General features: G+C 42.2%; 1 protein-coding gene across 6 annotated transcripts in view; it reads right to left on the bottom strand.

Moving 5' to 3' along the window:
- LOC133556373 (multiple C2 and transmembrane domain-containing protein 1-like) overlaps nucleotides 1–24844 on the bottom strand; it is a 439257-nt gene that overhangs the window by 13408 nt on the left and 401005 nt on the right. For all 6 annotated transcript variants that reach the window (XM_061906234.1, XM_061906235.1, XM_061906236.1 and 3 more), the window contains 3 exons: nucleotides 20896–21005; nucleotides 20574–20683; nucleotides 17032–17129 (listed from right to left, as the gene is read on the bottom strand). In XM_061906234.1, coding sequence (XP_061762218.1) covers nucleotides 17032–17129; nucleotides 20574–20683; nucleotides 20896–21005 — 318 coding nt within the window. The remainder of the gene's footprint in view (nucleotides 1–17031; nucleotides 17130–20573; nucleotides 20684–20895; nucleotides 21006–24844) is intronic.

Genomic DNA, 24844 nt, shown 5'->3' with positions numbered 1-24844 from the left:
GGTAACAAAAAAAGGAACGTGGCAATTTAAATCTGCGTGCTGACATTCTTGTCCAAACAGCAAAACTTTGCATGCACATACAAACAAAGAAAAGTTTCCATGTCAGTATAAAGAAGTGAAGGGGATTGACAAAAACAAAAAGGTGAGGGTGGAGGGGAACAATATCGCAATCAAACAAGGTTTTTCTCTTTGTGAGGAGCTGCCAGTTGGGAATAAAAAAAAATGGGGCTCATGCGTCACAGGTTCAATTCCCCCTCACAGGTGACAGCCCTGCCTGATGCTATACCCTTGGCTCCCTGCTCGCCTCACCTAATAACAACGCAGGCAGCCACAAAGAATAATGCAGACAACAAGCGCTAGTTCAAGTACACAACAGAAGAAAAGGCAGAGGAGGCGATGAGAAAGTGGGGCGTTAGCAAAATAAAAGCAGTCGCAATTGGGTGAAAGTCAGAAAAAGCGGTGAGCACATAAGCAATTTGGTAGCGCCTGCGATGGGATGTTGAAGGGAACACAGACACGAAGAGGGTAAAAGACCCAGCAGTGCTCAAAGGCTGCTCCACCCTCGCTCCTTCCCCTCTCCCAAATGTTGACAGTACAAGTGCAGAACAGGCTTTGAAGTGTGCTCGGCTGAAGGGGCGCCGTGTACTCTGCTTCGGTTAACGCCATTACATCCCGCAGCCTGCCTCTCATAGCCAACCTTTGACAGCGTTTTGATGATGCCAGTGTGGGCAGGCAGGCACGACAAGGTGGGTGATGGGGAGCAAAGCATGCAGTTTATGTTGGATATGAACAGCAAGAAAAAAACATGATACATTTACTTTTAATGATGGGAGGTATAGCTACAGTGACACCAAAGAGAGCGTCCGGGTTTTTAAATGGTCTGAGTAGTTAAAAAAATGAAAGCATTTTACCGTCACAGGCGAGTGAGGAAATTAGAAATCACAAAAAGTTTCGACCTATTTGCTGTGGTACTTGTCACTTTTGAACTGATACCCAGGAATCAATACACGTACTAAATTGTGCTATTTTTGGTACTTTTGTGTGTGTCCGTGTAATAATAAATTACAGATCAACAGATTTTCGTCAATATTTGGCTTGTATCGGAATCAGCCTTTTTTTCTTTTTTTTTTACAACTACATCATCAGATACAATATACACACACATGGTACTAGGGTTGTAAGGTATACCGGTATTAGTATTGTACAGCGATACTAATTAATCATATACAGTTCTATACCTCCCCGCACCTCCTTCGTCATCACGTCATGTCATTGCTGGTTTACGAGCAGAGGAGCATGTTCAGCAGCGCACAATCACAGAGTACTTACCAGCAGACAGTGTGTAGACAGAAACGGGAGAACAGACACATTTTGGCTTAAAAACTAACGATAAGGGTGAAGTTATAACACTGAATTGCTTTAAGACATTGACTAGCTAGCTAGCGGCTAAAGTCCAGCCACACTCAGCAGTGTTTTAGCTACTTTTAAACCACTAATCCTCGCCTCCATGTTTCTTACAAGTATCATCTCTGAGGGACGAGAAATAGCTAAAACATGTTTCACTACACACAGTAGCTCACCGGCGTCAAAATATAAAAACAAATGCCAATGGTGGATCTACACCTGACATTCACTGTAATGATACCAAATACAGTAGCATATTTAGTCGATACTACTATAATTACGTCAATATTTTTTGGCATCACAACATCTTCTTTCGTTTTTGTTTTTTTTAAGTATATTATGTTTATAAACTCAGGAATTACGTACCTGGACACATGAGGACTTTGAATGTGACCAATGTATGATCCTGTAACTACTTGGTATCGGATTGATACCCAAATTTGTGGTATCATCCAAAACTAATGTAAAGTATCAAACAGCAGAAGAATAAGTGATTATTACATTCGAACAGAAGTGTAGATAGAACATGTTAAAACAGAAAGTAAGCAGATATTAACAGTAAATGAACAAGTAGATTAATAATACACTTTTACAGCTTGTCTTTTATAATGTTGACGAAATAATAGAATGAAAAATGCATACGTCAGCAGCTAAATTAGGAGCCTTTGTTTGCTTGCTTACTACTAAAAGACAAGTTGTCTTGTATGTCCACTATTTTATTTAAGGACGAACTTGCAATATGACACATTTGTTTAATGTACCCAAATATTTTTTGTTAAAATAAAACCAAAAATGCAATTTTTTGTGGTCCCCCTTTTTTTTTAGAAAAGTACCAAAAAGTATCAAAACAATTTTGGTACCGGTACCAAAACATTGGTATTAGGATAACACAACATGATACCAGTGTTTAGTAAATACAAATATGTAGTGAAGTAGACAGCAGGGCTAGACAATTCATCAAATTTGGATTTGGATTTTCATTATGGCTTTTCACGATCATGAAAATACGATAATTGAAAAAAAATAAAATTAATGGGCATCGTAATGTGTTTGCAAATTCTGGAGCTTGTGACAGTGAAATGGATGAGCGAGCACCTGAGTGAAAAAAAAGGACATCTACTAGAAGTTTGCGATGTCACCATGGTTGCTACTTTTTAATTGACACAATGACTGTATGCATAATCAATCATCACTTAAGTCAACTAAAGCAAGTAAGGCCTTTTTATTTCCGCCTTAAAAAAAAAAAAAGGATATGTTGATATATATATATATATATATATATATATATATATATATATATATATATATATATATATATATATATATATATATCAACATATTCAATTTTAATGGTAAAAAATGTTAAAAATTAAAAAAATATATTATTTCCGCGTTAAAATAGCTGTGGACAGAGTCACCTAATTGGACAATAAAACGGAATCCGCTGATAAACACAAAAAATAAATAAAGATACTGGAAATGTACATAAAAGGAAAATTGATGTGACTGAATTGCTGTCATTGTGATAAGAAGGAACATTTTTTTTGGAAAGTGATGTGTGTGACGCACCCCCAAAACGCGTCATACACTAAACAATGGCCACTTGAAACAGCAGCGAAACTATGAATCTAAAGCTAGCATGAACAATCCATACACACAAGGGCGTAGAATTGGGTAGGGACGCTAGGGACACGTCCCTACCAATATCCAGCCGCTACTGTGTAGTCACTATCAATACAACCGCTGCCCGTAATGTTTAGTCAATGATTATGGCACAGAATGGGTTAAATGTCGGTCTCTGCTAGAAGTACCGCCTCTAACCTAAATATCGCTCCCTGATTGGTTGCCGCTTTCATGCTAACTTACGTGTGATTGGCTGTCCCCGCTGTCACTCTTCACTGTGGAAAAAACAGTTTCACCTATCCAGACGTTAGCTCCAAATTAGCACTGCATCTCGTCTTTTCCTCCGCTTTTTTTCCAGGTGAAAGTCAATGCTCAGTCCCCTCTACCATTGTTAACCCTCCCCGTAGGTGAAAGTTAACCTTAAACATGTGAATTCAACTACTTTAGTCCGTTTTTTAACATCGTAAAAACATCAGCTGTCTTTTTCTACGGACTGCAACAGTCCGTTGTCACGGATACATGACAACAACTTCCATTCATACCAGTCATGCGTGCCTGAGGCGGAGTGATAGCCTGCGCTGTGATAAGGCTTTAGAATAGTAGCCGTGCTCAATATTTAAACCACGGTTAACAGCCAATCAGATCGCCAGATTTCACCTTTCCGTTTTATTTTTTTTATTTTTTTTAGTTTCATGTAACATATTTACAGTACAAAAGCAGCAATAGAAAGAAGTAGATGAAGGGAAAAATTGTGAGTGATTTAAACACAAGTTGGGGAAAAGATTATTACAGTTCATTTATGTTTATTTAAAATGTTGTATTGCATGAATGTATTTCTGATGTTGTTGATGGGCAGTAGGCTATGTTAATTGACAGTATGATGCACAGTTGCACTACAGCCCTACGCTAAAGACGAAAGATGAGAACTCTTCGAAGTCTTCTCCTTTGCTTTCATTTTAGTTACTTTACCCTATAACATCTGCATGACGTGAAATTATGATTGCTTATGTAAAAAAAAAAAAAAAAAAGTAAACTTTCAGAGTGCTTGCTGCCTTGGAGCACTTTTGTGTCCCCACCAATCTCAAAATCCAACTTACTCCCTTGCATACACACACAACTAATCTGCTTGTGTGGTTGTGAACGACATCATAGATGTAACGTCAATGTACAAACAGGACACTCTTTTTTTTTTTTTTACAACCTTAACCGTTTTTCACTTGTCAAGTTGAAAACAACAGCACAGCACACTTCCCCCTTCACAATAAAAGCCTAGTGCACCACATCCGGTCTAAAGTTTTCAAAAAGTACCTTACACATACATTATGTACTTAAAGCATTTATTGATACATTTACACAATTATTATATGCTTTGACCTAGGGCTGGGCGATATATCGATATACGCGATATATCACGGGTTTGTCTCTGTGTGATATAGAAAATGACTATATTGTAATATTCGAGTATACGTTCTCACGCAGTTGCTTTTAGCTGCGGGCATTACACTCGGGCTCTTCCCAATCCTTCTTGTGTCTCCTTTTCACAGACAGCAAGCACACAAACCTACATACGTCACATACTGTCACGTCATACGTTACATACGCCCTCGCTTAGCGGAGAGGTAGCAGCATGGCTAACGTTGGGTGTGATGCTAGCGGAGTGTTGCAAGTGGTAATACAAGAGAAAGAAGGTGCGAATCTGGTAACAAATGAATGAAGAATGAATTTCCAAGAAAAACGGGGTCCATCGTCTGGCGGTGGATCGGCTTCAAGTGGGAATATGTCGAAAAGACAACTTTATTTTTTACAAGTGTGGGGCACAAGCGTTGCTACCAAAAGTAGCATTACTGCTAATATGTAGCATCATTTGAAAAGGCACCTACTGATAACTGTTTAATAAATACAGTTTTGGTCAATTGACTTAGTTGTGATTTCCTTCTCTGCATGAAAGTTTAAAATGAGCATATATTAATGCAGTATGAAGAAGAATGTTTTAATGTAGACACATAGAATCATCATACTGCTGTGATTATATGTATCAAGTGTTCATTCAAGGCTAAGGAAAAATATCGAGATATATATTGTATTTCGCGATGTGGCCTAAAAATATCAAGATATTAAAAAAAGGCCATATCTCCCAGCCCTACTTTGACCTCAAATATTAGTCAAAATTAACCAAAGTATTGCACCAATAAATGTGAGGATTTTTTTGCATTTACTGTAATTAAGAAACCTTTAACACTCTATGGTGGTAAAATAAGTGTAAAAATAGAATTAAAACACACGTAATGGTGTTGTTTTGGCTGCTAAATTAACTACAGCATTAGCGCTGTAGTCTAGTTTTACTTTTACTAAAAAAATGAATAAAAAAAAACAACTTAAAGCCTTATCCACCTCTCTGTTTACTGACATACACTTTTTATGTTGAAATAACTCTTACAGCAAATGAATATCGGCTCCAAATGCCAGTAATCGGCCCTCTTGACTACTAATAATCGGTATCAGTCCTGAAATCAGTCGATCTCTATAATAAATGTTAATTATTTAATAAAACCATCACATTTGTTTTTATTTAATGAGGTAAATTTGACAACTGTACGGCGTGGCGCAGTGGGAGAGTGGCCGTGCGCAACCCGAGGGTCCCTGGTTCAAATCCCACCTAGTACCAACCTCGTCACGTCACCCTTGCTCCTGATGGGTGCTGGTTAGCGCCTTGCATGGCAGCTCCCCCCATCGGTGTGTGAATGGGTGTGTGAATGGGTAAATGTGGAAGTAGTGTCAAAGCGCTTTGAGTACCTTGAAGGTAGAAAAGCGCTATACAAGTACAACCCATTTATAACTGTACTGTGCAGTTTTTATATATTGTTTTCTTAAACTACTGAATCTCATTTGCAAACATTACAAGTAAACTAAAACAAGTTGAATAGCATGCAAAGGTTTGTTTATTCCAGCAATTAGATTTACAAGGTCTAACTAATATATAACATAAGCTCATATCATGCAAGTCAAATTATTTCCAGCCTTCTTTTTAAATCTAATCAAACGTGATTTATGCAAAGCTTTTTATACACAAAAGAAATGCAAAACAAAATGTTTTACAGGCTTAAAAACAATACCCTGATTGCCCACCTCGCCCATCCATCCATCCATCCATCCATCCATCCATCATCTTCCGCTTATCCGAGGTAGGGTCGCGGGGGCAGCAGCCTAAGCAGAGAAGCCCAGACCTCCCTCTCCCCAGCCACTTCGTCTAGCTCTTCCCAAGGATCCCGAGGCGTTCCCAGGCCAGCCGGGAGACATAGTCTTCCCAACGTGTCCTGGGTCTTCCCTGTGGCCTCCTACCGGTTGGACGTGCCCTAAACACCTCCCTAGGGAGGCGTTCGGTGGCATCCTGACCAGATGCCCGAACCACCTCATCTGGCTCCTCTCGATGTGGAGGAGCAGCGGCTTTACTTTGAGCTCCTCCCGAATGGCAGACCTTCTCACCCTATCTCTAAGGGAGAGCCCCGCCACCCGGTGGAGGAAACTCATTTCGGCTGCTTGTACCCGTGACCCAAAGCTCATGACCATAGGTGAGGATGGGAACATAGATCGACCGGTAAATTGAGAGCCTTGCCTTCCGGCTCAGCTCCTTCTTCACCACAACGGATCGATACAACGTCCGCATTACTGAAGACGCCGCACTGATCCGCCTGTCGATCTCACGATCTACTCCTCCCCTACTCGTGAACAAGACTCCTAGGTACTTGAACTCCTCCACTTGGGGCAGTGTCTACTCCCCAACCCGGAGATGGCACTCCACCCTTTTCCGGGCGAGAACCATGGACTCGGACTTGGAGGTGCTGATTCTCATTCTGGTCGCTTCACACTCGGCTGCGAACCGATCCAGTGAGAGCTGAAGATCCCGGCCAGATGAAGCCATCAGGACCACATCATCTGGAAAAAGCAGAGACCTAATCCCGCGGCCACCAAACCGGAACCCCTCAATTCCTTGACTGTGCCTAGAAATTATGTCCATAAAAGTTATGAACAGAATCGGTGACAAAGGACAGCCTTGGCGGAGTCCAACCCTCACTGGAAACGTGTCCGACTTACTGCCAGCAATGTGGACCAAGCTCTGACACTGATCAGACAGGGACTGGACCGCCACAATAAGACAGTCCGGTACCCCATACTCTCTGAGCACTCCCCACAGGACTTCCCGAGGGACACGGTCGAATGCCTTCTCCAAGTCCACAAAGCACATGTAGACTGGTTGGGCAAACTCTCATGCACCCTCAAGAACCCTGCTGAGAGTATAGAGCTGGTCTACAGTTCCACGACCAGGACGAAAACCACACTGTTCCTCTTGAATCCGAGGTTCGACTATCCGGCGTAGCCTCCTCTCCAGTACAACTAAATAAACCTTACCGGGAAGGCTGAGGAGTGTGATCCCACGATTGTTGGAACACACCCTCTGGTCCCCCTTCTTAAAGAGAGGGACCACCACCCCGGTCTGCCAATCCAGAGGTACCGCCCCCGATGTCCACGCGATGCTGCATAGTCTTGTCAACCAAGACAGCCCCACAGCATCCAAAGCCTTAAGGAACTCCGGGCAGAGTTCCACCTCCCCCAATCACATACAGAAGCACATTACTCAAATACACACATGCACAGATGAATGCATGTCAGAGGAGCCAGGTGAAGAAACACTATCACTGGAACCATCTGCACCAGGAGGTCATCAGACCACGGCCACCAGGACCCTGAAACATAGCTAAATGTGGCTAAATATAATCCCTGATGCAGAGGGCTCCCTCAGAGGAACGCTGGACAGTATAGGTAATAAAACATGTACAAATAGTAACAACTTTGACAGAATTGTGATAATTATGGCTTACACTTTATAACCTCAAATTGAAAATCTCAGAAAATGTCGGGTTTTCAAAAAAGCTATGATCATTCAAATTGTAACAAATAAAGATTTGAAATATATCCTTTTTTTAAGTAATGCATTTATATCACATATTAGTTTCCCATTTGAACTTTTGCACATTATTCACATTTTTGGAGGTTGACCTGTAGATGTTGCATGCAGTTGCAATTCCAAAACATTAGATAGCATTAGTGTATTATCTAGTGCAGGGGCGCTCACACTTTTTCTGCAGGTGAGCTACGTTTCAATTGACCAAGTCGAGGAGATCTACCTCATTCCTATTTATAATTTATATTTATTTATTTATGAAAGAGACATTTTTGTTAACAAGTTAATGGTGTTTAATGATAATACAAGCATGTTTAACACACATAGATTCCTTTCTTTCATGAAGACAAGAATATAAGTTGGTGTATTTGATTCTGATGACTTGCATTGATTGGAATTAGACAGTGGTGCTGATGACGTCTGCATTTTCAAATGGAGGAAAAAAAAAGTCCTCCTTCCTGTCCAATACCACATGAAAGTGGTTGGATTTGGCATCTCATTTGTCCAACTTGCATACTCGTTATTAAACACTTTGTTATGAGAGTAGCATATGTGTGGCCCTTTAATGTCTGGCAGCAGTTGAGTGACGTCAGTGAGAGTGCGGGTGGGCAAACAAGTGAGAAAGCGGTCGCTGAGGGCGGGGGAGAAATACATTGGCATCAAACTCCGTAGCTTGCTAGCTTGTGCGCGCTAGCTTTCTGAGACTCTTATTTTGTTAGCACAGGCAGGATGAAACAGGTCTTTTATGGTGAAGACAGGAACTGGGCAGTCGGTCTTTAGAGTTTTGACAGTAGGTACGGAGTCTCTAGAAATAAAATGTGTTTCTCTGCGTCCGCCCTGTTAGTGATTTTTTTCTTAAATATGAGCTCGCAGCAGCCAGCGTATTCTCACAAGATCCTCGGGTGCCGAGAATGTCAAACAACTGACGAAAGTGAAGTCTTGGTATGATTGATGATTGCTCATTTTTATGTATATTTTTTAATGCCTGGCTTGAGATCGACTGACACACCCTCCGAGATCGACCAGTCGATCGCGATCGACGTAATGGGCACCCCTGATCTAGTGTGTTGCTTTCCCCGGAAGTAGTCTTTGCCATGAAGCTGAATGTGCCCGTCAATTATTATGTTACAGCGTGTTCATACTGAAGATATTATATGTAGATTGTAAAATGTATCTTAGTTATAAATTACATTACAAATTTTGGAAGTGTTGAAATCGTAATTTAATCTTAATTAAGTAGATGCTTCAGCGGCAGTGGAGGCAAAAACTCGGACACGGGAGGAGTTTGGGGAAGCCACGGAAAATGACTTCTGGACGGTTTCGAAGCAAATCTGGACCACCATCTGCCGCCTCAGGAAGGGGAAGCAGTGCACTGTCAACACCGTGTATGGTGAGGATGGTGTTCTGCTGACCTCGACTGCGGATGTCGTGGATAGGTGGAGGGAATACTTCGAAGACATCCTCAGTCCCACCAACACGTCTTCCTATGAAGAAGCAGTGCATTGGGAATCTGTGGTGGGCTCTCCTATTTCTGGGGCTGAGGTTGCTGAGGTAGTTAAAAAGCTCCTCGGTGGCAAGTGGATGAGATCCGCACGGAGTTCCTTAAGGCTCTGGATGCTGAGCCAAAAGGCAAAGCTCTCAATTTTCCGGTCGATCCACGTTCCCATCCTCACCTATGGTTATGAGCTTTGGGTTATGACCTCAAGGACAAGATCACGGGTACAAGCGGCCAAAATGAGTTTCCTCCGCCGGGTGGCGGGGCTTTCCCTTAGAGATAGGGTAAGAAGCTCTGTCATCCGGGGGCAGCTTAAAGTAAAGCTGCTGCTCATCCACATCGAGAGGAGCCAGATGAGGTGGCTTGGGCATCTGGTCAGGATGCCACCTGAACGTCTCCCTAGGGATGTGTTTAAGGCACGTCCAACCGGTAGGAGGCCACGGGGAAGATCCAGGACACGTAGGGAAGACCATGTCTCCCGGCTGGCCTGGGAACGCCTCGGGATCCCCCAGGAAGAGCTGGACGAAGTGGCTGGGGAGAGGAAAGTCGGAGCTTCCCTGCTTAGGTTGCTGCCCCCACGACCCGACCTCGGATAAGCGGAAGAAGATGGATGGATGGATAAGTAGATGCTAATTGGCAAAGCCACTTAGTATCGAGCTAGCGCGATTTGGAAAAGTACAGCCTTACTGTAGGTTTGGGCGTTTTTCTATGAGGCATACTTGCCTTGTTGACATTGAAAATTACAACTCTAAAAAAGTTTAGGTTAAAGTACCACTAATAGTCACACACATACTAGGAGTGGTGAAATTACTCTCTGCATTTGACCCATCCCCTTGTTCCACCCTCTGGGAGGTGAGTTGAGCAGTGAGCAGCAGTGGTGGCCACGCTCGGGAATCATTTTGGTGATTTAACCCCCAATTCCAACCGCTTGATGCTGAGTGCCAAGCAGGAAGGTAATGGGTCCCATTTGTATAGTCTGGTATGACTAGAGATTACATTACCTGGAGAGAGTGCTGCTTGAGTGCTTGTTTCCCAACCAAGTGTTTGAGCCGGTGTTTAGTCTGCAATTGGACTTGACCTCATATGCAACAAAGGTATCGAAATATGATTCCCTTTGATTTTACATGAATCCATATAATAATAATAATAATAATAATCCATACCGAGGGAATCCAATCGGTGCCTATTATAGTAACACATTTGGTGGCCATCCCAAGATGCAACATAACACGGCGTGAAAAGAGTATGCGGACCTAAAAAAGTTTCAAAGTTGCCACATAAGGACAAAGCAAAGGTGAAAGAGACCCCGAGTGAATGTGAGCACCAGCATCTGGCAACCCATCACCCTTTAACTATCCTGCATTTGACCCCCTTTATACACGCAGAGGGTTTAATCCCCTCCATAAATGTAGTCTAAAAATATTAACCTAAATCCCTGCTGTTCATTAGCCGCTAAATTAGAATTCATGCTTATTTTTGTACAGGGGCTTGATGAAGCTTCTTTAAACCAATCATAAATGGCCACTTGGCATGCTAATTGCATTGGCCCTGCTCGTGCACTCACATGGCTAATGGTGTCGTAAAACATAATATGGCACTGACACCTTCCAAACGTCAGGTAGGGAATACTTAGCCCTATAAAGCTGCTTGGTTTGCCCTCATTGGAGAGGACACGAAGAAGTCCCCGATCATGACCGTAAAGATGCTCGGAAACCGTATTCAAATCGGGACTTTTCCCAGACAAAAGCGGCGGCAGTTAAAATGCACGCACACATTCCGAAGGTGCTCTTTAAAACCGCTGCCCACAGAGAGACTTGCCGAACAGGTGGTAAAAATGTCACCCTGGCTGTGGCAGCCTGCATGCACCACTGGAGAACTGCACTTATACGAGTGTTTGACGTTGTTATCGGGCAACCTATCATAGCAATCTCCTAAGGATGGCATTAGACCAAGCCCAGTTTCTCCAATGTCACACAGTACATATTTCCCTTAATGAACCGCAGCTTACAGCACTCATGCAGCCCCTGACTATGTTGCTGCCACCGCCAGGCTACACACTTATAGAGATGTTGCTGCCACCGCCAGGCTATACGCTTATAGAGATGTTGCTGCCACTGCCAGGCTACACACTTATAGAGATGTTGCTGCCACCGCCAGGCTACACACTTATAGAGGTGTACCGATCCAACTTGTTCACTTCCGATACAATACCTACATTGAAGCCTTGAGTATTGGCTGATATCAATATATAACAGGGGTCGGCAACCCGCGGCTCTTTGGTCACTCTGATGTGGCTCAGCTGCATAATCAACCACCCCCCCTGATTATTTCGGGAGGTTTCCAGAGTTTGGTGCCTCTCCCGGGAATCACTCGGGGGCCGGTCTTCACCCGGTCTACAATATTGAGTGCCTGCCGTGATGGCAATGCTTTTAACTTTTTCTTTAACATGTCGTCGCGCCCGCTTTTACACAATGCTATTTGCTTGTCGGCCGGTCGCATGCCATACGCAGCTCTTGTCGACTCACGCGTGTACCTGCAAGGCGTACTTGTTCAACAGCCATACAGGTTACACTGAGGGTTGTAATATAAACACCTTTAACACTCTTACTAATATGCGCCACACTGTGAACCCACACCAAACAAGAATGACAAACACATTTCGGGAGAACATCTGCACTGTAAGACAACATAAACACAACAGTACAAATACCCAGAATCCCATGCATCCCAGACTCTTCCTGGCTACATTATACACACGCTAGCATCAAACACCGCCCCCCCAACCCCGCCCACCTCAAACGACGCACAGAGTTTGACACCCCTGAATTAGGGGCACTTGTTACGTATGTCTAGCTTGTATGCTTGGCTGTTGGTTGCTGCTACAAGAGGGCAGGGATTCAAATGGAACCAACCATTGTGACAGGAAGAGGGGTTCGTCGTTTTGCAATGCAGTCTGCTGAAAATGATACATAGCAACTGACACTGTGGTCAAACACATTTTAAGATGTCCAACACTCTACTGCCATCTGGCGGCTATAGTGTATAGTGCACACCCCCAATTCTTCACGTTCCATGTGTCAGGTAAACCGCAATGAATGGGGCCATTTGAATCCCCTTCCTACTGTAGCTCCTAGTAGCTTATAGCACACCATATTTACCTTTGGTCAATTATGACTAAAATACAAGAAAAAAAAACTAACTTGTGTGCTTATTGGAGGATATTTGCACAAATAAACAAGCTGCAGGACTGCTTATTAGCTCATATCGGAGATTTTAGACGCAAGCCGATATGTTTTTTGTTTTTTTTGCTGATATCGCGCTGGGACACCCAATGCTCACTATGTGTAGCCGGCTATTTTGACAATAACTGTTCTACCTTAAAGCCTTCACACTGGGCAAAAAAACTATAAAGCTGCACACGGACGACTTTAAAGTTTAATTTCTATAGTAATCTGCCTTCAGAAAGGATTCACCATTTGAATTTTTTCTTGACTGCGATATTGTAATGAGTTAATAAAACATTGTCCTTCAACATTGTCCCTTTTAAAGAACTAAGAATTACAGTGAGTGTCATATATTAGAGAAAATATAAAAGTAAGTACAGAAAAAGAAATGAATAATGTTTGTAGAAAGTTCCTTTTCTTTAGTTTTACGCTTCGATATGCTAAAATTGTGGCCCTAAAATTATCACTTATTGAGGTTGACACCACCTCAGCCGTATGAGCAGCAGACCGTAGCATCATGCCCCCTCCCCCAAATCAGCAAGCCCTCATTAGGGGCCTTGTACCTGCTGGGCCTGTGCCCCTTTACGTGCATCTCTCTTTAGGCTCCAGGTGTGTCAGGTGGTTGCACTTCACCCGAGGGGACATCTCGGGCTTATTTAATGTGATGGCAACCTGCCTGGTGCAAATCACTACAACAGCTCCCCCTTCCCTCCCGACAAACTAGGACACAGTAAAGCTGCACAAGGGCCGAATGGGGAAAACACAGGGGGTCTTTCAGAGGAGCGAGGAATATGACCTTGTAAAGATGAAAGACAGCAAGCGATCAAAGAGGAAGTGGGTCCGCGCTGATGTGGCAGGAGATTGGTCATATCAGGGGCCCCGGGGTCACCTATTTGTGCATATGTGTGTTGAACTCTGCACAGCGGGCATCGACGGCTACGACCGACTCCACCGGTGCTGGATAACACTAACACTTTCACAAGCCGCTGCTTAATTGCTCTTTAAACTGCACTTTGTTATGAGCGGCACAGCACGTTACGGCAAAGATTACATTTACATGCCCACAAAAAAAAATAAAAAATAGCGGGATGTGTAGTTTGGAGCCAGGAGGAAACCTGATCTCAAAGTTAATGTGGGGGCAAACCCACATGGAGCTGTTGGTTTAAACTATATCCCAATTACTAGAATAGCGTGGAAACAGCAGCTCACTTTGTGAGTGCATGGAGCCCATCAGCAAGCACTAAACTCACTTAACCTTGTTATCTTATTAGCCTCAAATTAAATCATGATATAAGTCGAGTATAACACAACAAACCCAACATATACGCGACACATTAACCATAAACGACAGCATTAAAGGGGAACTGCACTTTAATTTTGTAATTGTGCCTATCATTCACAATCTTTATGTAACAAGAGCCCATAGGATTTTTCTAAATGCATTCTAAGATCCCTTCAACACGAAGCCGGCAAAGGTTATCCAAATCCCACTAAACCTAATACCTGGTCCACACACAAACACATACAATGCCCCTCCGTACGCCGGCGCAACGCAACCTTGTACGCATGCGCGTAAAATGCGCACGTCATAGTCACCTCTGGTGTTGCTTTTTGTGCAAGTTCTTAAATTGAACTTATCTGAACAATATTCATTGTTGTGGTATTTCAATTAACTGGAATCCAGTGTGCTGTGGGGCCCTATTGTAGTGAATCACTCCTGAGCCATCATAAATTAATTAAATCTTTATTGGACATGTAAAAGTAAACAATGTGATGAAGAACATCTTACATCAATCAATTTAGGGATCTAGATATCTGGTCAGGACACTCCTCACTCTTTTGCCTTCACCTTCATTGTCCGTTCATTTTTGGTGACTTTATATCCTCTGGACCTAGACATTGAGTCCGCGACATACATGGCGGACAATAACTGATAGAGTCTGCTTTGTCAGTCCAAAAGCATTTGCAATTTTCCGCAATCTTCCCTCGACGTTCAGGTAATACAAAGCATACGCTACCTTTTTTATCACATCCACGGGAGCCCGCATTCTCGTCGTTTCTCCTTCGACAAATGGACAAAGTTTTTTCGGTAAGTATTATCACAACTAACCTGGACATTCAAAAGTTCTCTTGCCGTCTGAAAAGTGTTGTATCCGAAATAGCTGCAATCGCTTTCTCTTAAAGGCCTACTGAAATGAGATGTTCTTATTTAAACGGGGATAGCAGGTCCATTCTATGTGTCATATTTGATAATTTCTCGATATTGCCATATTTTTGCTGAAACGATTTAGTAGAGAACATCGACGATAAAGTTCGCAACTTTTGGTCGCTAATAAAAAAGCCTTGCCTGAACCGGAAGTAGCAGACGATGTGCGCGTGACGTCACGGGTTGTGGAGCTCCTCCGCACATTGTTTACAATCATGGCCATCAGCAGCGAGAGCGATTCGGACAGAGAAAGCGACAATTTCCCCATTAATTTGAGCAAGGTTGAAAGATTCGTGGATGAAGAAAGTGAGAGTGAAGGACTAGGGAAAAAAGAAAATAGAGGGCAGAGTGATTCAGATGTTATTAGACAAATTTACAAGGATAATTCTGGAAAAACCCTTATCTGCTTATTGTGTTACTAGTGTTTTAGTGAAAGTCGGAGGGGTGTGGCCACGGGTGTGGTGACCGCCAGTGTCTCTGAGGGAAGCCACGTTTCTCGACGAGGCGAAGCGAAGGCAGCCATTGGTGGAAGCATCCCACGTTCGGGGGCTGCCGGTCGGAGGAGGCAAGAGAGTCCGCAGCTGCCTCTTTGACAGGTGCATGAGGAATGACGCAAGCTCTCCGCTCATGTCTACGGTAAGAGCCAACTTATTACCACCATTTTCTCACCAAAACCTGCCGGTTGACATGTGGCAGGGAACCATGTTCGCTTGACCGCTCTGTTCCATAGTAAAGCTTCACCGTCATCTTTCGGGAATGTAAACAAGGAAACAAGGAAACACCGGCTGTGTATGTGTTGCTGAAGGCGGCCGCAATACACCGCTTCCCACCTATATCTTTCTTCTTTGACGTCTCCATTATTGATTGAACAAATTGCAAAAGATTCAGCAACACAGTTGTCCAGAATACTATGTAATTATGCGATTAAAGCAGATGACTTATAGCTGGGATCGGGGCTGGAACAAAATGTCCGCTACAATCCGTGACGTCACGCGCACACGTCATCATACGCATCATCATACCGCGACGTTTTCAACAGGATACTTCGCGCGAAATTTAAACACGGGCATGTCTGGATGACTCGCCTCCATATTTCTAGTGGTTAGCTCCAACTTACAAAACCGCTTTATTGTGAAGCTGGCTGTGGCGCGTTCTTTCTGATGTCACTTCCTCTCTGAACTCAGTTTGTAAATGATCAATGAGTCCATACAAAGCTAAGAGCCGGAGATTCAAGAAATAGACGACGCACTTACCGTGTAAAAAATTGTCCGAGGAGGGGGACTTTAAACGATGCTTTATTGTGGCAGAAACGGTGCTTAGGGGGGTTTAAGGGGTTATCCGGCTTAGTGTAGATATAGCCTAAAAAGACATCAAAAAACTGCCAACAAAACTCCATTCACATCTCAAATCCTGATTATTAACCAAGTATTAGCGATTTTGTTGTTATAAATGCTAACGCCGAGGAATTACTTTTAGTGGCGCCGTCATCACAGAAAGCTAACTAGCCTATGTTTCTACATTGACATACTGATCTGCTACATCGCGTCTGAGTTGGTAAAAACGATTTCTAAATCATAATTCATGCCTCTCATTTGGCAGGTAGAAGGATGCGGACATAAACTCAGAAGTTGGTCAACCTTCACACCCAACTTAGACCCAGAGATGAGAGTAAGATGCTCATTTGCGGCACATTTTTCTAAACCAGCTTGAGAATTATGATGAATTATTCATCTAAACGGTAAGATATCAAAAACATCCATCAGTCGGCATCCCCGTGAGATCAGACATTGTACAGTGAGTGATTGTTTTATTATGTTCTTAGTTTGTATTTCCTATTTCGCACTTAGCAATACTGTTACTTGATGATTAGTGTTTCAGTAAAGCTGGATCTGTTCAGCTCACAGCTTCTTTATAAGCCAAATAGAGGGACTTCCATTGGCTCCATTCATAGCTGACTTTGAGTTACGATTTAGAAAGCTTAAAACAAAGAAAAACATATGTGTTCTTGTCTGACATAAGGATTGTGAATAAGTGCAGTTCCCCTTTAGGTTTTATTCAATAAAACGAGAATTGGACAGAATATGTATTTACATTACAGTACAATATACTTTATACTCACTACTTGGACATCAGATGGCACTCTGGACAAAAAATCCAGGATCTCATTGTTATCAATGGTGTAAGGGTCTCGTAGCTTCTTGGTGAATTTATTCACTCCTGTATCGGGCCAGAGAAATTATTATTAGCACGTTGTATACATTAGGTACAGCTTCACAATGTAATGCCATTCAGAAGACAGCTATCAATAAGTCCACCTTTACAAAGATGATAGCTTAATAAGGCGCCCAAAAGACTACATCCGTATCAGCACGATGCAGTGTAACAAAACACACATTTTACATTTGTGTCAATCAACCACAGTAAGCATTGACATCCTTGCTGACTTAGAATTGTTCTATGAGGTGAGTCAAGTCAAAGTTATGTTCACCAATTGTAAACTACAGAATAAAATAGATAAATAAATATATAAAAATGTCTGATTTAAAAATATTTTCTATATAATTTTCGTTTTATTTTTAAGAGTCAACACTAAAAATAGTATTGATAAAATATGAATATAAATATAAAGTAGTAAAACATGTTTTATATATATATATATATATATTGTATATATATAAATAAAATAAATACTTGAATTTCAGTGTTCATTTATTTACACTTGTACACATACACATAACACTCATTTACTCATTGTTGAGTTAAGGGTTGAATTGTCTATCCTTGTTCTATTCTCTGTCACTATTTTTCTAACCTTATGCATGCGCAGTTACACTCTCTGGTGGTGATGTCAGAGAGAAGAAGTCTAGCAAAACTCCTAGCCATTATGGACAACACCTCCCACCCACTACACTCGGACCTTGCAGAGAGAATGAGCACGTTCAGTGGAAGGCTCAGACTCCCAAACTGTAACACAGAACGACACAGCAGGTCCTTCATACCAACAGCCATCAGACTGTATAATGCATATGTTCCTTGACTGCACTTAAATGTTGAATATATGTAGAATATATTTACATTTATATATTATATATAATAAATTATATATATTATATTATTTATTATTATCATTGTTTATTGTGGGCGAACTGTGGTGCTGAATTTCCCCCAGGGATCAATAAGGTACATTCTATTCTACATTCTATTCTATTCTATGTACAGTAGATGGCAGTATTGTCCTGTTTAAGAGTGTCACAGCATTGCTGTTTACGGCAGACAAACTACTTTATGGTCGACGAAAACGTGACTGCTGTTGTTGTGTGTTGTTACCGGGCTGTGAGGACGTTAATGAAACTGCCTAACAATAAACCCATATAAGAAACCAAGAACTCGCCCTCGATCATTCTACAGTTATAACGTCATTGCCAGGCTCGTTGTTTATACTGTGGGAAAGCGGACGTGAAAACAGGCTGTTGACACGTCACTCAGGTCCGCATGGAGCTGGAGGGGGCGTGGCCTCCAGCTCCGCCTGAATTTCGGGAGATTTTCGGGAGAAAATTTGTCCTGGGAGGTTTTCGGGAGAGGTGCTGAATTTCGGAAGTCTCCTGGAAAATCCGGGAGGGTTGGCAAGTCTGCCTCACTCCCTCTCAATACTCCATTCCCTCCTTCCAAGAGGTGCTTGCACATATAAGAACATCCATGATTGGCTGGTTGTTTACTATGATGAGCTACGATTGGTTGAGATTAGGGCAAAACATTAGCAACAGGCCAATCAGAGGCAATATAGGGCAGGTCATGGAACCAGGAAGTGAAAGGACAAAAGACATCCCAAATGACAACGAGAGAGTCGGAGAAGAAAAGAAGGGGTATTCAAGCGGGATATTAATATATTGGAAAAAAACTAGTAGAAGATAGCAGAGGGATTCTGTTCTTTAGATTTTTCCTTTAGCGATGTAGATGATGTCCAGGAAACCCCCAATACGTCGACTTGGCCACATTTGGACAAATGTATGCGTCTGGATAAAACATTAATAGCAGTTGTTTACCATGAAAGCCCAAATCCCAACTGCTCTCGAGTTGCCAAGCTGGGCATATTTTGCACGAGAAATGCTGCCAAAAATGTATACCGAAATGAGGAAGATCATATCCGCACAATTAAGTCAAGTCACTTACTTGGTACCGTCCAGAACCATACGTGTGTGACAGTCTATTACAACAAGGAATTAAAAAGTGCCTGCCTGCAAATTAATTTTTTATCTGAGTTTGATATATTTTTTAATATTTGCACAGCTATGGTATATATTTTACGTAGAAATAATATTTTTCTATTTTATTTATATTATGTAATTCTGTGCTTCTTAAACAATTTATTTTCTGTGCTGTTAATACCCATCTTGACTAACTGGGTTAATAAAAGTGCCACTGACTGTTTACAGTACAGTTGTCATTCAGTTCAATTTTAGTGAATCTCGCTCAAAAATTAATATCTTTATACAGTCGTGGTGAAAAGTTGACATACATTTGTAAAGAACATAATGTCATGGCTGTCTTGATTTTCCAATAATTTCTACAATTCAGATTTTTTTGTGATAGAGTGATTGGAACACATACTTGTTGGTCACAAAAAAACATTCATGAATTTTGGTTCTTTTATGAATTTATTATGGGTCTACTGAAAATGTGACCAAATCTGCTGGGTCAAAAGTATACATACAGCATTGTTAATATTTGATTAATACTTGGCAAGTTTTAATGCAATAATGCGCTTTTGGTAGCCATCCACAAGCTTCTGGAAAGCCTCTAGTTCAATTTTTGACAGAATTGGTGCAGTTCAGCTAAATTGGTTGGTTTTCTAACTTGGACTTGTTTGTTTCTTCAGCATTGTTTATACGTTTGAGTCAGGACTTTGGGAAGGCCATTCTAAAACCTTCATTCTAGCCTGATTTAGCTATTCCTTTACCACTTTTGACGTGTGTTTGGGGTCATAGTCCTGTTGGAACACCCAACTACGCCCAAGACACAACCTTCGGCTGATGATTTTAGGTTGTCCTGAAGAATTTGGAGGTGATCCTTATTTTTCATTGTCTTATTTACTCTCTGTATAGCACTAGTTCCATTGGCAGCACAAAAAGCCCAGAGTATAACACTACCACCACCATGCTTGACGGTAGGCCTGGTGTTTCTGGGATAAAAGGCCTCACCTTTTCTCCTTCAAACATATTGCGGGGTATTGTGGCCAAACAGCTAAATTTTAGTTTCATCTGACATCACATGGACAAAGATAAGACCTTCTGGAGGAAAGTTCTGTGGTCAGAATAAATAAAAATGTAGCTGCTTGGTCACAATATTTTCAGTAGACCCATAACAAATTCATAAAAGAACCAAACTTCATGAATGTTTTTTGTGACCAACAAACATGTGCTCCAATCACTCTATCACGAAAAAGAAGCGTTGTAGAAATTATTGGAAACTCAAGACAGCCATGACAATATGTTCTTTACAAATGTATAGAGATATTTATCAAATATCGAGTTAAAGTAAAATTAAATCGAGATATACTTTTTTGTCCGTATCGCCCAGCCCTACAGTCAGGTCTGGAAACAATAGGCGGCGATAAACCAGGGATGACTGTACTGTAAATACACATCGATTACTTCTGCTTACCCCAGGCTAGCACTATATATCTGAGAGGGATGAAGTACACCACGATGGTTGCCACTCCCAGAGTGACGATGGCAAGCCAGCTTAAAAAAGGCACAGTCCAGTTAAAAGTGCTGTGGAAAAAAAGAAAAGGAGAATATTGACAGGGTGCAGGCAGGGTGCTTCAAAAGTATATGATTCAGGAGGATGATCTGTTGGCAGCGTTTGTAAGTTCTAATCGGGCTGGCAAGGCAAAGTGGGGCAACCTGCAGAAAAACACTGGGACGTGCGGAGCGGAGCACAAAGCGCAGTGGGCCGGGCGCCGAGGAGCAGGCTTACGACTCACTTCTTTATCCTCTCGCCATAGGAGGCCACTTCATCCAGCGCATTCTGCACACTGATACACACGTCCTGAATGGCATAAAGCTTGTTCATGAAGCCCTTTCTCTCAGAGTCCTGCAAAGGCACAGATAGGGTTGTGGGCAAGGGAGGGATAAAAAGGCAGGGTGCAACAGGAAGAGATGGAAGGGGGAGAAACAGGAAAGGAGAGAGGCGAGGCAAAAGGCATCTTAGTGGAAACAATACATGTTGAATAGCGGCAAAGGAGCCAAATCTCCGGATATCCCGCTCCAATTGACTGTGCTCATTCCAGGCGGTAATAGAGATATAAAGTCAGCTGAACAAATCATCATGTTTTCCTCACACAGACAATTTGAATATGTTAATAGAACGGCAGAATCAAACGGAAAGCTCAATGGAAACATCAATTTTCACCCAGCCCACTCCCGGCGCTGCCAAAATCAGGCTGAGGCCAATTGTGCAACTGACTGGCGTGCTGTGATGATGTCACCAAGTGTGACATCATCATCATTGACGTTGGATGGCAACAAGAACTTCAGAGTCTCTACTGGAAACCAAAGAGTTGAGCGAGTCATGCAAACGAACAGGAACAAGAGGAATCTTCACACGAGGTTATGGGGGGCAGTCGAAGTTAAGTAGGTGTGTTTAATAAGCATGCCCACATCAAAGAGAAATAACAAAAGGTTGACGAGAAGCATCAGATGATAGCTATGTAATGCAAATATTTTCTTAACTCTTCTGGTGACCGACAACAATGGATAATCTTCACCTTCTTTATACTAAGACCCCTTCTACACTAAGATAACTAAGGTTATCCAGGGTAAATCCCACCTAACCTTATTCTTGTCCACACTTACACAATGGTCGTTTAAGAACCCCCCCTCCCTCCCTCCGTCCGTCGGCGCAACGCGACCTTGTACGCATGCGCGGAAAATGCCCACGTCATAGTCACCTCCAGTGTTGTTTTGTGTGCAAGTTCTTAAATTGAACTTATCTAAACAATATCCAGTGTTGTGGTATTTCAATTAACTGTAATCCAGTGTGCTGTGGGGTCCTATTGTAGTGAATCACTCCTCAGACATCATACATTAGTCAAATCTTTAATGGACACGTAAAAGTAAACAATGCGATAAAGAACATTCTACAACAATCAAACTAGGGATCTACAGATCTGGTCAGGACACTCCTCACTCTTTTGCCTTCACATTCATTGTCCATTTGTTGTTGATGACTTTATATAATCTGGATCAGATGTTGAGTCTGTGACATACATGGCGGATAATTGATCAAGTCTGCTTTGCCAGTCCAAAAGCATTTTCCGTATTCCGTAGTCTTCCCTCGTTGGCCAGGTTTTACAAAGCACATGCAACCTTTTTAATCACATCCACAGGAGCCCGCATTCTCGTTCTCTAGTTTTTCAGGACTGAGAATCACAGCTGACCTGGACATTCGAAAGTTCTCTTGCCGTCTGAGAAGTGTTGTGTCCAAAATAGCTGCAATCGCTTTCTCTTAAGGCATTATGTGTGATTTCTTCAAGCGTCTGTACAGACGGAAGGAGAAACATGGGCATGTCTGGATGACTCGCCTCCATATTTCAACCGGTTAGCTGTGAGTTACAAAACCGCTTTATTATGAAGCTGGCTGTGGCACGTTGTTTCTGACGTCACTTCCTGTGTGGGGGGCGGTCTTTCTTATCGTCACTTCTTCTCCGAACTCAGTTTGTAAACGATAAATGAGTCCATACAAAGCTAGGAGCCAGAGATTCAAGAAATATAAGGCACACTCACCCGTGTAAAAAAAATATCCAAGGAGGGTTTCCTTAAACAATGGTTTATTGTGGCTAAAACGGGACTTGGTCTAAATAATGATTTGTTTAATGAGACAGAGTCTACGAAGAACTGGAAGATGGTTATGGTATGGACAGGAGTGGGTAGAGGAGCCAAAAATTGTACTCAAGTCAGAGTTCCGTTAATTCAGAGCAGGAATTCTCAATCTATGGTACTGGTACGTGGGCTCCATCTCGTGGTACGCCAAAGAATCAAATATCCAAACACAGTGTTACTGTTCAAACTGTGATGTAAAGTTATAATGGCCAACAATATAAAATGTACTTGTTAAATGAAACCTATTTCTTGTTTCGAATGAATATTTAGGCCTACTACGCTATTGTATTTTAATGTTGGTCATTATGGTGGGACTGGGAGAGCCGAGTGTTCTCTGAGGAGGTACCTGGTGAAAAAAGTAATTTAAAGTAATTCCAATGACATGCACCTGGGGATAGGTTGATTGGCACCACTAAATTGGCCTTAGTATGTGAATGTGAGTGTGAATGTTGTCTGTCTATCTGTGTTGGCCCTGTGATGAGGTGGCGACTTGTCCAGGGTGTACCCTGCCTTCTGCTCGAATGCAGCTGAGATAGGCTCCAGCACCCCCCGCAACCCTGAAAAAGGGACAAGCGGTAGAAAATGGATGGATGAATGATTCATGTAAAAGTAAAAAGTAGTGATCCAAGTCATTACTTAATAGTAAGTATTCAGTCAAAAAGTACTCAAGTACTAGTGTAATGAAAACCGAACGGTGTGGCTGAGTCATGGTACGTTGGTAAACCTCACTGCCTGACAACCTCAGAAGCATTAGTGGCCGTTGGGTGGAAAGCTTGGGTTTCTAGCTTCTAGCTAGGTAGCAAGCACGCTCGTCTCTTATGCTATACGACCCGGGTTTGAGGCCAGGGTGGAACAGAAAAAGCAGGGACTAAACCGGGTGGGTTGAACTGAGTGTGTGTGTGTGTGTGTGTGTGTGTGTGTGTGTGTGTGTGTGTGTGTGTGTGTGTGTGTGCGTGTGTGTGTGTGTGTGTGTGTGTCAATCCGATACCAAGTAGTTACAGGATCATACATTGGTCATATTCAAAGTCCTTATGTGTCCAGGGACATATTTCCTGAGTTCATAAACATAATCCATCCATCCATTTTCTACCGCTTATTCCCTTTTGGGGTCGCGGGGGGCGCTGGCGCCTATCTCAGCTACAATCGGGCGGAAGTCGGGGTACACCCTGGACAATTCGCCACCTCATCGCAGGGCCAACACAGATAGACAGACAACATTCACACTCACATTCACACATTAGGGCCAATTTAGTGTTGCCAATCAACCTATCCCCAGGTGCATGTCTTTGGAGGTGGGAAGAAGCCGGAGTACCCGGAGGGAACCCACACATTCACGGGGAGAACATGCAAACTCCACACAGAAAGATCCCGAGCCTGGATTTGAACCCAGGACTGCAGGACCTTCGTATTGTGAGGCAGACGCACTAACCCCTCTGCCACCGTGAAGCCTCATAAACATAATATAAATGTAAAAAAAAAAATGAAGATTTAGTGATGCTAAAAAATATCGATATAATCATAGTCATATTGAGTAGATACGTGCCTGTACTTGGTATCATTACAGGGGATGTTAGGTGTAGATCCACCAATGGCGTTTGTTTACATTCAGGAACGGCGTCAATAGCGGTGAAGCCGGTGAGCTACAGTGTGGAGTGAAGCATGTTTAGCTATTCCTTGTCCTGCAGTAATAATGGTACTTGTAAGACTTGTTTCTATAATAAAGTCCCAGTAAAAGTTTCAGTTTTTTTACAACATACTGAATGTGCTCCTTAAAACTCAAGTGATTATCACTTAAAAATCCCAAATATTTAAAAGAAGATACTGACATAATTTGTTGCCAATTTCTCGTTAAAATGTTTTCACACAGTGCTGATCTTACAGTTTTTGATGTGGTAAAGAACATACACTTTGTTTTCTCTGCATTTAAAACCAGTTGTAGATAGCAAAGTTGTTCTTGTCAAATGCATATTGTAGATATTTAAAGGCCTCAGCAGGAGTTGGTGCTGTGCAGTATATGACAGTATCATCAGCATAGAAATGGAAAATTGAGTT

The sequence above is a fragment of the Nerophis ophidion genome, linkage group LG07 (assembly GCF_033978795.1).
Source record: "Nerophis ophidion isolate RoL-2023_Sa linkage group LG07, RoL_Noph_v1.0, whole genome shotgun sequence".
In the NCBI taxonomy this organism is placed as follows: Eukaryota; Metazoa; Chordata; class Actinopteri; order Syngnathiformes; family Syngnathidae; genus Nerophis; species Nerophis ophidion.
Note: the sequence above shows the minus strand (reverse complement) of the source record. Positions and strands in the feature narration are given on the sequence as shown.